Source organism: Lithobates pipiens, unplaced genomic scaffold (genome assembly GCF_037356315.1).
Source record: "Lithobates pipiens isolate NorthernLeopardFrog02 unplaced genomic scaffold, aLitPip1_a1.2 Scaffold_3, whole genome shotgun sequence".
NCBI lineage: Eukaryota > Metazoa > Chordata > Amphibia > Anura > Ranidae > Lithobates > Lithobates pipiens.
In genome coordinates, this window is record NW_027507790.1 from 185935042 (window position 1) to 185950733 (window position 15692).

General features: G+C 41.2%; 1 protein-coding gene across 1 annotated transcript in view; it reads left to right on the plus strand.

Moving 5' to 3' along the window:
- The window catches only part of IPO11 (importin 11), a 703238-nt gene that overhangs the window by 302228 nt on the left and 385318 nt on the right, over nucleotides 1–15692 (plus strand). Inside the window, exons 19-21 of the mRNA XM_077462617.1 lie at nucleotides 2619–2735; nucleotides 13205–13318; nucleotides 13916–14031. Coding sequence (XP_077318743.1) covers nucleotides 2619–2735; nucleotides 13205–13318; nucleotides 13916–14031 — 347 coding nt within the window. The remainder of the gene's footprint in view (nucleotides 1–2618; nucleotides 2736–13204; nucleotides 13319–13915; nucleotides 14032–15692) is intronic.

Below are 15692 nucleotides of genomic sequence, written 5' to 3' on the forward strand. Positions count from 1 at the left end.
AGCTCTGGTGAACTCCATGCTCAAGAGGGTTAAAGCAGTGCTGGAAAATAATAATAGCATCACAAAATATTGACACTTTGGGCCCAATTTGGACATTTTCACTTAAAGGGGTACTCCCTTTTGTCCCCAGTGGCTTAGACATTAATGGCTGTGTGTTGAGTTATTTTGAGTGGACAGCAAATTTACACTGTTATACAAGGTGTACAATCACTACTTTACATTGTAGCAAAGTGTAATTTCTTCAGTGTTGTCACATGAAAAGATATAATAAAATATTACAAAAATGTAAGGGATGTATTCACTTTTGTGAGATGCATGTTTATCATATCCTCCCTCAATCTCCTCTTCTCAAGAGAGAATAAATAAATTTCCTCTAATCTTTCCTCATAATTGAGCTCATCCATGCCTCCTATCGGTTTGGTTGCCCTTCTCTGTACTTTCTCCAGTTCCCTGATATCCTTTGTGAATTGCTACCCAAAATTGAACTGCATATTCCAGAGTAGATCTTACTAATGATTTGTACAGGGGCAAAATTATATCTTTCTCTCTGGAGTCTATACCTCTCTTAATAAAGAAAAAAATATATACTACGCTGTGAAAAAATTGTTATACAACTTAGCAGCTAACACTGCTGACAGACAAAAAGCATCAGTGTAAATGTAAAGAAAAAAGTGTAGCGCTTTGTTGCAATAAACAAAATGCAAATACATATAAAACATAAATATGTGAAAAGTGCTAAAATATCAAATAAAGGTGATAAGTGAATCCACCAAAGGAAAAAATAAACAAAAGAGAAGTCTATTAATAATGTTCTGGTGATTATTGGACAAACATTCTCCAAAATGTGCAATTATAATCCAGTCCAAGTGAAAACATAATCCAATAAACAAGTGTGGAGATTCAGCCACTGGTATGACCCTTTAAAGATAGAAAGACAACACCACCAACGTGATTATGGAGGAGGCTTACCAGATGATGTTGACCTGGCTAACGCCATCCAAGTCAAAATAGGCTTGTTAGTTAAATAAACCTAATGAGGATGGCGGTCTGGGTGACAGTGTAGTCGAAATGCGTTGGATGAACCTTCCTGCAGATATCACTTTTTGCAAGTTTATATGCGGATTATGTTCTATGGAAATGTGAGTGTCCTCTATATTTTTTACATTAAACACTTCTTATAAACAGTATCACACTATGCTAGTTTTCTATTTGCATGGTCTTTGTGTGATACCAAGCTTCTACTTCCCGTTTGATGCTCTGGAAACTACATATTATTTGCCACTGATGATCTGCTGGTCTGATATTGTACCGGAGATGAGATACAGGAACCGCCATCCTCATTAGGTTTATTTAACCAACAAGCCTATTTTGACTAGGGTGGCGTTAGCCCCGCCAGGTCAACATCATCTGGTAAGCCTCCTCCATAATCACGTGGTGGAGTCGTCTTTCTATCTTGAAAGGGTCATACCAGTGGCTGAATCTCCACACTTGTTTATTGGATTATGTTTTCACTTGGACTGGATTATAAAAAATATAGAATTTTTTTTTTTTACCTTTGGTGGATTCACTTATCACATTTGTTTGATATTATACCTCTCTTAATGCAAGAACTCATTTTGTGGAGAAGTTTATTATGTTGCACTAGATAAGTTGAAATGTTGAAAATACAACATACTGGTATGTTTTTTAATATTTTAATAAATGATTGACATTCAATTTTTGTGCAGTTGCTTTTTCTGGAAGTAACCAAACATTGGGGACAGGAGCATGATTAGATGAAGGAGGTCATCACTCTGCATGTAATAGATCCACTATCCCCACTGCTGCAGGTCAAACATGGATGTCAGCGAGAGGAGAAATTTAAGTAGGCCATGTACTAGTTTAATTCAATCCTTCACAGACATCATCTTTGCCTAGTGGCCATAGAGACAAGTCATCTTTTATTGCAGCGATATCCTTGATTTCTAAGTGAAATGAAGATAGTTCCCCAACTCTATCTAGTTTTAAAAGAAGAAAATATTTTTGTGTGCTTAGCATTTTTGCCCTTGATCTACTTATAATGTGTCTTGAAGGAGGTCAGATTATTCATTCTAAACAAATCAACCTTCCAAAGCGATGAAAATGTTCACATTGTTGGTGGGTGGAGTACCCCGTGTCAGACACATTACAGATCAAGTCTGCTGGATAGCAGTTACATCACCTTTGCCTCTGATTTGATGTGTTCTTTTACAGAGTAGTATTTAGTTTGACAGCCAAAAGTGCCCCTTTAGCTTCAAAAAAACAAAATTGTTCAATAATAAAATATATGAGGCAGAACTGACTAACCTTAAGCTGGGACAGCTCTAAGGCTACAAATATTAACAATGGGATCTTGGTGTTTAATAGATCTTATCTCATCTATGCTCATTGCCCAGTGTTTTAGATACAGCGTGTTATTAGGCATGCTTTACTTGCCTTTACATTGGTTACAGTTGAGCTGAATGTAACAAAAAGTTAGTTTTGCCACTTGAAAACCATATGATGCAATCTAGAATACTTCTTTGAATTTAACTTGAATGTCTGGCTTTCCCAAATTGTGTTATACTGTTATTTATTTTTATTTTTTTTATTATTTTTAGTATCTGGAATCATTGTTTCAACTACTTTTCCAACTACTTCAGCAAGTTACAGAATGTGACACAAAAATGCAGGTTCTCCATGTTCTGTCATGCGTCATAGAAAGGGTCAATGTGCAGGTGACTATCACTCTTGGAATAGTTAGGATAATTATTAGAATATTAACTGGGCATATGTTGCACATTCTGTTTTTGATTTTAATGTATTATACAAATGGAAGGATACATTGCATCAGGGTTCAACTCCAAGCCAGGTCTTGACTTCACTGTGGGGTTTATTTCAGATTTTTTTCTTGATTTTGATGCATAAAGTATCATGCCAGTAGCACTGTCTGTGGAAATGAAGGTCTCCTAATACAAAGCCTGCTAGTCAGTACACTACTGAATCATACATTACCTTGAAAAAGTATTCATACCCCTTGAAATTTTCCACATTTTGTCATGTTACAACCAAAAACGTAAATGAATTTTAATGGGATTTCATGTGATAGACCAACACAAAGTGGCACATAATTGTGAAGTGGAAGGAAAATGATAAATGAAAATAAAATGGTTTTTAACATTTTTTACAAAGAAATATGTGAAAGTGTGCATTTGTATGGCGCCCCCCTGAGTCAGTACTTTGTTGAACCACCTTTTTCTGCAATTACAGCTGCAAGTTTTTTTGGGGATGTCTCTACCAGCTTTGCACATCTAGAGAGTGACATTTTTGCTCATTCTTCTTTGCAAACTATCTCAAGCTCTGCCAGATTGGATGGAGAGGGTCTGTGAACAGCAGTTTTCAAGTCTTGCCATAGATTCCCAATTGGATTTAGGGCTGGACTGAGACTGGGTCATTCTAACACATGAATATGCTTTGATCTAAACCAGGGGTCTCCAAACTTTTTAGCCCAAGTGCCACATTATAGATTTTACAAACATTCGTGGGCCGAAAGAATATGTTATTTATAAATTAATGAATACAATTTAAATAATCACATCTTTGTCCCCATCAGAGCCTTTATGCACATATGTGTCCCCATAAGAGTCTCCTACACATCTGTGTCCCCTATCAGACATCACACACCATTGAAAATTGAGCTGAGCTGAATTTACACTAAATGGCAGTGTGTAATGAGGGGGTGGGGTTATGCATTCCCCATTCCTTTTACTGGCCACACGCAGCTGGCAGGCGAGGCCAACAAAAACTTCCAATGGCTGGGTTCCCCCATAAGCAAACTCCCAGATCACACCCTCCAAATAACCCTACCCTGATTACACTCCTAGATTCACCCCCCATATCTCCCCACTCTGATCAACCCCCCAATATCTCTCCACTCTGATCAACCCCCCCAATATATCTCCACTCTGATCACCCCCCCATATCTCTCCACTCTGATCAACCCCCCCCCCCATATCTCCCCACTCTGATCAACCCCCCAATATCTCTATAAGAAAAAAAGGGGGAACTGCGCTTAACCTCAAAATCCCAGAGTGAACAGGATATATATATATATATATATGTATAAAAACAAAGTGCAAAACCTATAAAATCACCTCCAAGTATGGCACATATAAATGCATGTGCATCAGTGTACAACACTACTCCCCAAATAACATAATATTAATGTGACAAAAAAGAAAGAAAAAAACACACAATATAGTGAAAGACAATAAAAAAGCCAATAATCAAAAAACATAAGGGAAGATAAAAAATGGAAGATAAAAATAAAAATAAAGATTGGTCCCAAAAAAACAAATTGTGTACCTAATATTACAAATACATAATAATAAAGCAATACTTTAAACACCAATGATGTAAAAATACTGACACTAAATGACATCAATGTGATCATATATCCTATTGTTAAAGTGAAATGTCCAAATAATTAGTCCAACACCAGTGAAAAGTCTTCATAAAGAAAAACTTGATTGAGGCACACTATCCTTTTTTCAGACACAATGTGCGTTTTCCCGTCACCAGATATATAGATTGGCTCCTTACCAGCTAGAGGCGACCCCCCGTTACAGAGGGTCACAACAGGCGAAATAAGTTTAAATGGACGTCCAGGTTACTGCACCCTCCGATCGGTCCCAGATCATCCACAGGATAAAGTTATAGCGGTCACTATCGTCACTCCATGTTACACTCCCCACTCCTCCTCAGTGGACACACACTCTTCTGCCTCATATCACCTCCAGAAGTACTCATGAGTTAAAATCCTCCTCCTTCCACTTATCGTGGTCTACGACAAAATGACCGGTCATGGACGGATGGATTTTGTTCTTATACATATATATATCCTGTTCACTCTGGGATTTTGAGGTTAAGCGCAGTTCCCCCTTTTTTTCTTATATTCATTGGTGTATTTTTGGTACACATTAGAATTGCAGCTTCCGACCATTTTTTCATTTTTGAACATCCTGTAGCGCAGTTTTTCCCCCCTGTTTTTTTGCCCCCAATATCTCTCCACTCTGATCAACCCCCCCCCCCCCCATATCTCTCCACTCTGATCAACCCTCCCCATATCTCTCCACTCTGATCACCCCCTCCCATATCTTTCCACTCTGTTCACCCCCCCATATCTCTCCACTCTGATCAACCCCCCCCCCCCCCCATATCTCTCCACTCTGATCAACACCCCCCCCCATATCTCTCCACTCTGATTGCACCCCTCCCCATATCTCTCCACTCTGATCAACCCCCCCATATCTCTCCACTCTGATCACCCCCTCCCATATCTCTCCACTCTGATCACCCCCTCCCATATCTCTCCACTCTGATCAACCCCCCCATATCTATCCACTCTGATCAACCCCCCCATATCTCTCCACTCTGTTCACCCCCCCATATCTCTCCACTCTGATCAACCCCCCCCCCCCCCATATCTCTCCACTCTGATCAATCCCATACACACACACACAAACATACCTCTCCCCTAACACCCCCCCCAGATACCCCCACCCTGATTACACCCCCATATCCCCTCTCATATTGCTCCACTCTGATCACACCACCCCCCCACAAACATACCTCTCCCCAACACACACCCCCAGATTCTCCCACCTTGATTACACCCACAGATACCCCCAGTCTTATCACACACCCATATCTTTCCACTCGTATCACACCCTCCACCATCGCACACACCTTGGGTTTACCAATTCCTCAAATCTCACCAGTCCTGCAGACAATTCCTCCCAGTAATGTGGTGGCTCCTCCTCCAGATGAGTGGTAATCTGGGGCAGGCATGACAAGACATCCAGCCAAACTATTCCAGCAGGCTCAGCCAGCCCACACCTCTGAGCTGCCTAACAGTGAGGCCCGCCTCCTCCTTGCACACATGGGAATCCACCCACCACTCCTTCATCCTGTGCTTCATTGTATCCGCTCTGACAGCAGTACACACATTGCCCTGCCTGCATTTTGATTTTGCCGATAGTCCTGGAAAATAATCCACAGCACGAGTGGCATAGCGTGCGGGGGTGAGGCTGTGTCAGATGTTTGTCCAGACTTCCTGCTGAAAACAGCAGTGGGAGGGGAAGCAAGCAGACTGGCAGTTCTGTGCTTGCAGTCTTGGCAGTATCTGAAAAAGCTGCAGGTCGGATAAAACATACAAGCAGGCTGGATGTGGCCCAAGGGCCGGGGTTTGGAGACCCCTGATCTAAACCATTCCATTGTAGCTCTGGCTGTAAGTTTAGGGTCGTTGTCCTGCTGGAAGGTGAACCTCCGCCCCACTCTCAAGGCTTTTGCAGACTCTTATAGGTTTTCTTTTAAGATTGCCCTGTATTTGGCTCCATCCATCTTCCCATTAACTCTGACCAACTTCTCTGTCTCTGCCAAAGAAAAGCATCCCCACAACATGATGCTGCCACCACACATAGTGTTTTGCTTTTAGGCCATAAAGTGATATTTTGGTCTCATCTGACCAGAGAACCACCTTCCACATGTTTGCTGTGTCCCCCACATGGCTTCTCCCAAACTGCAAGCAGGACTTCTTATGGCTTTCTTTCAGTAATGGCTTTCTTCTTGCCACTCTTCCATAAAGGCCAGATTTGTGGAGTGCACGACTAATAGTTGTCCTGTGGACAGATTCTCCCACCTGAGCTGTGGATCTCTGCATCTCCTCCAGAGTTACCATGGGCCTCTTGGCTGATTCTCTGATTAATACTCTCCTTTCGCGCGGCCTGTCAGTTTAGGTGGATGGCCATATCTGGGTAGGTTTGCAGTTGTGCCATAATCTTTCCATTTTCGTATGATGTATTGAACAGTGCTCTGTGAGATGTTCAAAGTTTGGGATATTTTTTTTTATAACCTATCCCTGCTTTAAACTTCTCCCCAACTTTATCACTTACCTGTCTGGTGTGTTCCTTGGCCTGCATGATGTTGTTTGTTCACTAAGGTTCTTTAACGCACCTCTGAGGGCTTCACAGAACAGCTGTCTTTATACATATTATATAAATGACACACAGATGGACTATATTTACTAATTAGGTTACTTCTGAAGGAAATTGGTTCCACTAGATTTTAGTTAAAGGTATCTGAGTGAAAGGGGCTGAATACAAATGCACGCCCCACTTTTCAGATATTTATTTGTAAAAAAAATTGAAAACCATTTGTCGTTTTCCTTCCACTTCACAATTATGTGCCACTTTGTGTTGGTCTATCACAAAAAATCCCAATAAAATACATTTACGTTTTTGGTTGTGACATGACAAAATGTGGAAAATTTCAAGGGGTATGAATACTTTTCCAAGGCACTGTATACTGTTGGAATGACCCTCTGAGACCCTCATTTGGCAGATTTTGCCTGAGCAGTTTGAATTAGTATGCAAGTGTGATAAGCAGATGCATGTGTAAGTTCTAGACATAATTACTATAAAATGTAATCATTTTTTTTCCTGTCTTCCACTGTATTCTGGACTTTATGCAATGTAAATCTAACACAAACAGGTTGACAATTTGTGCATTGCAGAAGCAATTGTGGTTTAATATTGTATGGCTTATTCTTAGCCTGGCCTTGGACCTCACTGTTGTAGGATGTCATTTAAAATCATGAATTTAGCCACAGATGTAGGCAATCATGTACATATCAATGTATTCAGTAAAGCAATATTTAAAAAAAAAATATCTTGCAATCCCTTCGGTTCATTTATGGGCACAGCTCTTCCTTAGTCTTAATCATAGGGTTATAGCGCCACCTTCAGAAGTAAGACACTAGGCAGAAAAAAGAACACAGCACTGCCTATGGGCAGTCCCAGTTGGTAGTAAACTCCTTCCCTGCTCTAGGAAGTCCAGTTTTCTCTTGCTATTATAAGAAGTTAAGATTTAGCTCCCTGCTGGGACCTTTGTTTCCATGGCTTTCTTTTCCCTTTTTATGGAGAGCTCCAGTCAACAGGCAGGATCATCTAGATCCAGTAGTCAACTGAGCCTTGCCAGCGAGTGCTTGCAGACTGTGTGGGATGGTGTGTTCAGGATGATCTGCAGTGTTAGTTTTCTGCCACACATAGCGTTTTGCTTTTTGGCTAAGAATTTTAATGTTGGTCTCATCTGACCAGAGCACCTTCTTGCACGTTTGCTGTGTCCCCCAGATGGCTTCTCGCAAATAGCAAATAGGACTTCCTATGGCTTTCTTTCAACAATGGCCGCCTTCTTGCCACTCCTCCATAAAGAATAGATTTGTGAAGTTCATGACTAATACTTAAAATTAGAAGAAAAGAGGTTTAACCTTAACCGCTTCCGCATCGCCCGCCGTCATTTTAGGTCGATACTTTGAAGAGGAATACCGTTGTTATAGTAGCAGCTAGCTACCACAACCCCGGTATCCTTCTCTTCAGCGGGTGGTCCGCTTCAAGATAAAAGTTGTCTCTGTGGCAGATTAGCCGCAAGATCACTTTTATCGCGGCGGGAGAGGGGGCCCCCCTCCCGTCGCTCTCCGGGCCCTCCGCTGCTTACTGGAGCCATCGGTAGGGGCAAAGGCGATCAGATCCTCTCTCTAGCTTGACATGGAGACGAGTGAGGGGAAGATGGCCACCCACCCATCCCCATATCATTGCAGGGCGGAAGCGATGTCGAAACATCACTTCCTCCCAATGCTCTAAAAGGCACATTTTTTTTTTTAACCACTTGCTTACTGGGCACTTAAACCCCCCTCAGTCCCAGACCAATTTTCAGCTTTCAGCGCTGATGCACTTTGAGTGACAATTGCGCGGGCATACAACACTGTACCCAAATGAAATTTTTATCATTTTTTTCCCACAAATAGAGCTTTCTTTTGGTGGTATTTAGTTACAGCTCGGAGTTTTATTTTTTGCTAAACAAACAAAAAAAGATGCAAAAAAAAAAAAAAAAAAATCATGTTTTAATAGTTTGTTATAAAATTTTGCAAACGGGTCATTTTTCTCCTTCATTGAAGTGCGCTGATTAGGCGGCACTGATAGGCTGCATTGGTGGGCACTGATGGGCTGCATTGGTGGGCACTGATGGGCTGCATTGGTGGGCACTGATGGGCTGCATTGGTGGGCACTGATGGGCTGCATTGGTGGGCACTGATGGGCTGCATTGGTGGGCACTGATAGGCTGCACTGGTGGGCACTGATAGGCATAGTTAAGGCGGCACTAATAGGCACAGATAAGGCGGCACTGATGGGCAAAGATGGGCACAGATAAGATGGCACGGATGGGTGGCACGGATAAGTGGCACGGATGGGTGGCACGGATGGGCACTGATAGGTACCACAGATAGATGGGACTGATGGGCACTGATAGGTGGCACTGATAGGTGGCTCTGATAGGTGGCACTGCTGGGCACTGATGGGCGGCACTGCTGGGCACTGATGGGCGGCACTGCTGGGCACTGATGGGCGGCACTGGGGTGCAGCACCTGAGGCAGATTTTGGGTGGCACTGTGGGTGGCACTGCTGGGTGGCACTGTGGGTGGCACTGTGGGCACTGCTGGGTGGCACTGTGGGCACTGCTGGGTGGCACTGTGGGCACTATGGGCACTGCTGGGTGGCACTGACAGGGGGGCACTTACTTTATTCAGGATGGCACTGCGGGTGGCAGGTGGGCACTGGCAGGGGGCAGGTGTCCTTTTATATTGCTGGCCGTGATCGGGACTGATGTCCCGAACACGGCCGCCGGCGATCGGCTTTTTTTTTTTCTCCTCGCGCTGTCAGCGCGAGGAGGAATACTAGCCGATTACCGGCTCCGTTTTATCACATGATCAGCTGTCATTGGCTGACAGCTGATCACGTGATAAGGGGTCGGGATCGACCCCTTACACGGATCGGTGATCAGGCGAGTCTCACGGACTCGCCGATCACAGAGCGCGCCGCGCGCGCCCCTCAGGGGGCGCGCAGGCCGCTCGTAACCAGGACTACGTCAATAGACGTAGTCCCGGAAATGTGGGTCCGCGCTATTGCCGTCATTTTGCAATAGCGCGGATCCCAAGTGGTTAAAGACATAAAAAAACTATTATTTTTTGTAATTGCTTTATAGTGTAAATATGAGATCTGAGGTCTTTTTGACCCCGGATCTCATATTTAAGAGCTCCTGTCAAAACATGCAACCTTTAGAATTTTTTTTAAGGTTGCCTATGGTGATTTTTAAGGGTAAAAGTTTGTCGCCATTCCACGAGCGGGTGCAACTTTGAAGCGTGAAATGTTGGTTATTTATTTACTCAGTGTAACATTCTCTTTCACAATATAAAAACAAATTGAGCTAACTTTACTGTTGTCTTATTTTTATAATTAAAAAAAAAAAGTGATTTTTTTCCCAAAAAAGGTGCGCTTGTAAGTCCGCAGCGCAAATACGGTGTGACAAAAAGTATTGCAACGACCGCCATTTTTTTCTCTAGGGTGTTAGAAAAAAAGAATATATAATGTTTAGGGGTTCTAAGTATTTTTATAGTAAAAGTTTTTAACTTGTAAACACCAAATCTCAGAGGCTCGGTCCTTAAGTGGTTAAATTACGTAGAGGGTTCCTTACTGTAAGAGCGGTAAGGATGTGGAATTACCTTCCACAGGCTGTTTTTTTTTTTTATATGCTGTTCAATTTTATATGCTAGGGCTGAGTTTTCTATCCAATCCAGCTTTTCAAGCTTGCTTCACTGTGGTGGCCATGCTACATTTTGAACTTTCTTGTTTGCCTTGAATAAAGAATCCACGGTGTAAATCTTTTTTCACTCCCAATATGTTTCCAAGAGTATTTCCTTTTAAGATTCTAGCTTGTATCATTCTTTGTCATAATAGTTTCCTGTATAAAAAAAAGGCATACCTTGGGAAGCAATTAATTTTAATTGTAACTTCTATACGTTTTTTTAAGCAATAATCTAAGAGGATCATGAAAGGTATTGGTTCTGCCAGGGTTATAGAAGTACATTTCTGAAAGTTCTTAGGGTCTTGGGGTCTTGATGCTATAGCTGGTTAACATCATTAAATTCTGCTAATATTTTAAATGCCACCACCTACCTGGAGATGGCTAATGATCTTACACAAATTGTTTTCAAATTTAGTAATTTGCAGGTAATACTGTGATGGGACAGATGGAATTGTACAACATTATTCTTTCAAAAAAGCTTATTCACACCTTCCTATTGTGAGCCTTGCTATTAAAGCATCTGGGGTATAGCATTGCTATAGTCAAAATATATAGGTCATTTTATGTAACTTGTATTGCACCTGTTTTAGGCCTCTTAGCTCTCCATGCTGCAAAATAAGGAAGCCATAGGTTGACTGAAATAAAGATTTGAAAGCAATGAATCAATACAACTGTATGGGTTATGGTGATGCGGCGAAAATCATCTTAACTTACACTAACATATTTCAAAATGCTGCTTTATCTTCTTACAACCAGAAGTATTCTCATATAACCACTTTCATAATAAAAACACTGAGTTTTCTTCTCAGTTTAGAATAAGGGATACCAATTATGAGTTTGTGATGGAAGTGATGTTGTAAATGATTTGTTTTAAGTGAACCTGTCATGATAAAAAAAATCAGTTACCCTTTTTTCTTGAAGAATTGGTTTGCCCACTATCCAAAAACAAATGCTTAGCCCACACCAGTGTTAATGTTTGTCAAATTTCGATTAGGTTTTAGTCATAGTCTTTTGACTAAAATGCCATTTTAGTTTGTCCTATTTTAGTTATCTGAATTGTTTTAGCTTTAGTCATATTTTAGTTTACTAAAATAGTGTTAATTTTGGTGACAAAAATAACACTGGTACACACGTTATGGATATTGGAATGTCTATTTTTTGCATGCTAGTCTCCTATCAAAAACCAATAGGTTACTAAAAGCATGTGTCACTCCGCAACATGCTTCGGTTGGCTAACCCCAATAGACCCGCCTGGTCTGGGGTAACGATCCGTCCGTGCCCGAGTCTCGTAACCGGCTGGTCCGAGGCGCAGTAACTGAGGGAGGATTCAAGGCACCCGGGTGTGCTCTCGGCTTCAAGGGGCACCGCAGCTCGTGTAAGCGACTGGGGGAGGACTCTTCGGAGGAGGGCCAACAAGCTGGCATCCCGAGAAGTGCCTGGTTGCTGGGTTGTCAAGGACATCAGCAAATCCACGGTTTTCCATTACTGCCAAGGAGACAGGAAACGTTCCAGGTACTGAGGAAAAGGTTCCTGTTCACTTCTGTTACAAATTACTCAAGGTCAAAGATTTAACAATCTCTGGCTAGAGATTTTTTCAGCTTTGAAGCACCCAGCTGCGAGTGGCTACTCTCTGGGTAGTATTAGAGACTTTCTGATAACTAGCAGTTCAAGGTGCCTGAGTTTCTTCACCCTTGCCCTCTGTTCCCATACAAGACTGTGTTTGTTGGATGTTACCCCTGCAAATAAAAACCTTTCTAAAGGACTTTTATGGTGTCAGCGTCCAAAGTTGTTGGGTACTAACCCTGGGAACCCCTAGACGTAGAATAACCAGCCAAGCAGAGGTAACCGGTAAGCCCAAAAGTCAAGGCCTCCCTGCCAAGGGTTATGGCTGCTACATAGGCATGACCAAAAAGCCCTGGGGTCCAACCCTGCAAGGAGATGCGTTACAGGCAAAATCTTGTGCTTCGTATACAAGGCCCGGGTAACATCCACCTTGGCCTCAGTGGCACTTTGGATGGATCCAGTTTATGGAAGCTGTTTAAATCCAGCAAGGATCCCTCCAGTGGAGCTCTTCAGATCTTCACTCTTGACCAACACATTGGACCCCGGCTGAGGTACTCCTGGTAGGAGGAGGGGTTATATATGGAGTGAACTTCCTGTATTGGGTATACCAGTGTCCATCACTTGAAGGTGTCTAAATACCCACATCGTGATTACTATGATGCTCTGTGTCGCGTGATGTACGATAAAGATATGTGGATTTTTTTAGGTGGTGGAGGTATGGCACGTTCTAACGGCAGCTTTTTTCCCCTCACAGAATCTCAAAATCATTGAGCAATATTCACCCCATATTTCTTGATTACATGTTCAAAAAGCAGAGCTGTCTTTAATGATTGCAAATATAAATTATAACCCATTTTAGTCTTTGGTTTGACTTGCAATGTTTGCATTTAGCATTGTGTATTGATGACCCATCTGTAACAGAATATTTTTACAAATTTTAATCCAGATCCGGCCCTTCGTTGGTTGCCTAGTCCAGTACTTACCTCTGCTATGGAAACAGAGTGAGGAGCACAATATGCTACGATGTGCAATACTAACAACACTGATTCATCTGGTAAAGGTAAATGACAAGAGAGGTTGATGCTCTCTTTAAATAAACACATTATTCCCCTCAGATGATTTATCATACCTCATATCAATACAAATTGTGGTAGTACTAAACATAGTCATAGGCTTTGTTTCTTTTACTTTCATCTGGCATACTTCTTGTCATGTAACTATGGAGGAGTGGCATTATCACCCTAGGGAAGTTACAGGAAGTTAGGATCCCACTGGATTTCTGACAGGATCAATTTTTTTTTTTCCTTGCTGTTGTCAAACACATATAACAAAATATTTTAATGGTATACGGTAAGTTTGTTAGGGTTTACATGCATTTTAAAATCACAGGATCTGGTAAAATATAAAGTATCTTCCATGGAAAATGTAAATATATATTTAGCGATGGGGTTCAGTGCTCATGTAAAATACACAGTTACTAAACTGTGAGTGTTACGATCCCTTAAGTATCAAGTGGTACATCTTTGCAAATGTAATATAGTCAGAGATATAGTAAGGTTAATGCTACATGATGTAGTACAGAAATAAAACCCACACATACAGTATATACATAAACAGTGAGCGTGCATTTATTGCTTTTATTTGATTTTGGGAACAGGGCTTAGGTGGAGACAGCCAGAATTTATATCCATTCCTGCTTCCTGTAATTCAGCTGAGCACAGACGTGTCCCAGCCACCACACATCTACCTCCTGGAAGATGGCCTGGAATTATGGTAAGCTGCTTGAAATATGAATGTTACTTTGCCGCATCAGTCAATAGAAGCGTCTGAAAATAGTACAGCTTCCTCATGTGATTTTTGCAATGATTATTTTGCCTCTGCTGAGAAAAGATATGATTATTTCATAATTGCCTAAGTGTGTATCTTATAACAACCTATTTGTAAATTTGAATTATTTAGATTTTTTTAACCTATCTGTAATAAAACTATGGGTTCCTTCCTGACTGTCTGACATATGTTCCCTCTTCACTGTGTTGTCCAACAAACTAGATTATATGTTCAGTTTCCTGTAAGCATGAAACTATTATTTAGAAAATTACTTATGCTGCGCTATCTCCTAACATTAGTTACAACAAATACTTTTATGTATTTTTATTTTTTTGTTTACAAACTTTTTATTGAAAAAGCGTAGACAGGTACATGTAAAAGATATTACAAATACATTCATACAATCAGCATTGAGAGTGTTATATAAATCAAGAATTTATGTCATTATGAATATTCAACTGTCCCCCAAGTCCCCCAAGCTTGCTAAGATGCGTGCCAGGAGTCCCATTTTCGATCGAACACTCGCATAGAATCCATAAGTGTGTGGTGGACTCGTTCCATCAGTTTTATTGACTCCATGTGATGAAGCACCTGCGACCATGGGACTGAGGGTTTACGCCAGTTTAGGGCTATTGCCCATGGTATAGCACTAAATATCGCGTGGACCAATTTTGCTCCGGGGGGCATGACCTCCGGGAGGTCTGCAAATAAAATACACATTTGGTATGTCAGGGTGATGTTCAATCCCGTTATTTGTAGTGCCTTCATAGCTGTCTGTTGCCAGAGGGAGCCTAACGCTCTACAGCTCCAGAAATTATGGAGGAGAGTACCCCTCTCTCCACAGTCCCTGAAACATCTATCTGAAATGGTAGGGAACATTCTGTGAATCTAACTGGTGTATAATACCATATAGTATGCAGTTTTACCACTGTTTCCTTAATGGAAACTGAGCGGGTACATTTATGTATATTAGTGACCCTATCTCGCTAGTCTTCTGCTGAAAACTCTAGGTCAACCTCTGCTTCCCATCCCAACATTGCTTGGGATTTAGATTCGCACAGAAGCAAGTGATCATTCAGGTGCATATATAATGTGGAGATCGTCCCTCTATCTCTGGACCCTCCGTGGCACAAGTTTTCAAATAGTGTTCTAGCACCATCCCTAATTTGTGTGATAGCCTTTTGGAAGAAGTGGCGTATCTGTAGGTATTTATAGAGATCAGAGTTTGGTATGGCGTAGTTTTGATTCAAGTGTTACAAATACTTTTAAAGTGTCAATAAAAAAAAAATGTTATTGATAATTCACCATGATAAACTAACAATAATTATAATATATTCCAAAGCTGCATATAGGATTTTGATTGCTGTGATGATAAATTCTGTGTTAAGTGTCACATTCCACAGACAAAATAAAATAATAAGCAAACTAATAAAAGTTATATATATATATATATATATATATATATATGGTGCCACAAACGTGAATCATAAATTGCTATAGTGCATATAACAATGACGTTCTAATCAAACGCAGATCAGTCCAACATAATCGGTATATAGTCTTTAATAAAGGTAAACTTACTTTATAAAAACGTGGAAATAACGTGT